The 2,500-nt window shown below is 43.8% G+C and overlaps 1 protein-coding gene across 1 annotated transcript in view; it reads right to left on the bottom strand.

Moving 5' to 3' along the window:
- The window catches only part of LOC113803942 (neurobeachin), a 562,772-nt gene that overhangs the window by 390,355 nt on the left and 169,917 nt on the right, over positions 1 to 2,500 (bottom strand). Inside the window, exon 2 of the mRNA XM_070137169.1 lies at positions 2,470 to 2,500. This exon is cut by the window's right edge and continues 20 nt beyond it. Within this exon, the coding sequence (XP_069993270.1) occupies positions 2,470 to 2,500 (31 nt within the window). The remainder of the gene's footprint in view (positions 1 to 2,469) is intronic.

Genomic DNA, 2,500 nt, shown 5'->3' with positions numbered 1-2,500 from the left:
CAACAAATAACAAAAGCATCACCAACAATAGCAACAATTCTAAAAATATTGGTAATTTTTTTTCATACTCGCCATGTAAACAGATGTGTTTCGAAGTTCAGAGCGACTCATCCGGCGAAACATAGACTCCTTTCTCTTTACAACGGCAACAAAAAAATACGCAGACAAACACGGCCCCCCTAAAAAACACAAAGCAGTTTCAACCATGAATATCCTAACAAAGTGATCTCAAGTTGGGAGATGCATATCCTAAGGATGTTATTTTTTTCTCTCTCTGCGTTTGTTTTTCTTTTTTTTTCTGCATTAAACACACTTACTACAATGGTATCACCCAGGGCACGTTAACAGGGGACAAGGACAAGGAAAAAATGGTTTAGACGAAAACGAGGAGATACCAAAGACCACGGTATCTCTCACTCCCTCCCTCCCTCCCTCCCTCTCTCTCTCTCTCTAACCCTCTCCATCTCCCTCTCCCTCTCTCTCTCTCTATCTCTCCCTGTCGCTCTGTTTGTATTAATCTATTCATATAAGTCTATATCTACATCTCACTTTTACTTTCGCTCTCTCACTGCCTTACTCAACAACTCACTTTCTTTTCCCTCCCTCCCTCTCCGGCAAAAGGAAACGCACGTAGGGAGAAAGACGAACGAAGGAAGAGGGATAATGAGAACACCATCAGCGGCAATTCAGAATCGCTGAAAGGCATAATAGCACAAAAAGACCATAATGGAATGCTAGACCGAAAAAACTAGTATAACTGTTCTGATTAGTCCTATTCAATGGTAATGAGACTCTTTACAAGGGGCAGCACAAAGAAGGAGTTTATAGAGTGGTTCGGATATATTTTCATCGCAGTTCAAACAGATGACTTGGGATAACCTCAAAGACGCTCGCACGATTCGTGATCTATAAGACGTGACATATACTCACGATCAAGAAAAAGGAGGGAAAAGGACAGAGAGAGAGAGAGAGAGAGAGAGAGAGAGAGAGAGAGAGAGAGAGAGAGAGAGAGAGAGAGAGAGAGAGAGAGAGAGAGAGAGAGAGAGAGAGAGAGAAAGAGAGAGAAAGAGAAAGAAAAACAAAGAAAAAGAAAGAAAGAAAGAGAGAGAGAGAGAGAGAGAGAGAGAGAGAGAGAGAGAGAGAGAGAGAGAGAGAGAAAGAGAGAGAGAGAGAGAGAGAGAGAGAGAGAGAGAGAGAGAGAGAGAGAGAGAGAGAGAGAGAGGAAGGCGGGAGGGGAAAGAAAGAAAATATTAAGAGAGAGAAGAGAGAAGACAAGCAAGAGACAGAGTGACACAACATCTTAGATAATGTACCACACACACAAAAGGATGACACATTGTTGGACATACAAGGACGCCAAGAATCTCAAAGTCTGAAAGTCTGAAAGAACACATGGTAATCCAAAATCACACAAGGATGACACGTGATAAGACAAAAATAGGGCTACATTTTTTCCTGATACGGCCCAGCATCACTAATGACATGTCACATAAAATACCAATAATTGGCACAAAAGTTTACAAAGTGTTTATATATCACATAATATAGAAAATACCATTCGAGAAAGAAATTTAACACAATGCAATCTATACATACACCAATATTTACATGCTCACAGTACTGAAGTCATAACAAAACACAGAACATTGAATACCGTCTTTGCATCCCTCCGTGATGCTGTAGACCATACCCAGTCATAACCAGTGGGCATATGGGTAGGCGACTTAGCAGGGGCACGTGCAATGTAAGTCCACCTGAGCAAAATGAGACTCGTAATATTAGCTAAAAAGGATGACGTCACAAGGTACAATCTCTGACTATAGGTAAGGATATAAGTGCAGGGAAAAGAAGGAGGAGCGTGGCCAAGAGAGGAAGGTGAATGAGGGAGGGAAGAAGGGGGATCGGGATAGGGAGAGAAGACAGGAAGAGGGAATAAGAAAGGAATGGGTGAGAAATATGGGGAGGGGGCTAAAAGGGAGAGAGAAGGGAAAGTAAGCGGATAGGGAGAGAGTAAAAGATAATACAGAAAGAATGATGGAACATGCATGGTGGAGAGCAATTGAGGATATATGTGTGTGTACGTAAGTACGTCCGTACGTACGTGTGTGTGTGTGTGTGTGTGTGTGTGTGTGTGTGTGTGTGTGTGTGTGTGTGTGTGTGTGTGTGTGTGTGTGTGTGTGTGTGTGTGTGTGTGTGTGTGAGAGATATTTGTATATTTGTATTCATCTTTGCATGTTCGAGTGTGGCGGTGTTCAGCTGTGTAACATAAGTATATTCGCATGAGCGCGGGCGCGTGCGTGCTAGCACGTGAAAATGAGTATGCACATGCAGCAGAGACATCTATATAAAAAACGAGACTGAGCATCTGCCGCCATGGCCAAAGAGCAGGGCCAGCAGGCACTGGAGGCACTAGAGGCGCTGAGACACTAAGAGACGTCTACGCCGAGGAGGAAAGGCGGCCGGACCAACCTTGACGGCAGGTCCCGCCGGGCTCTGCGGC

This window comes from Penaeus vannamei, chromosome 2 (genome assembly GCF_042767895.1).
Source record: "Penaeus vannamei isolate JL-2024 chromosome 2, ASM4276789v1, whole genome shotgun sequence".
NCBI lineage: Eukaryota > Metazoa > Arthropoda > Malacostraca > Decapoda > Penaeidae > Penaeus > Penaeus vannamei.
Note: the sequence above shows the minus strand (reverse complement) of the source record. Positions and strands in the feature narration are given on the sequence as shown.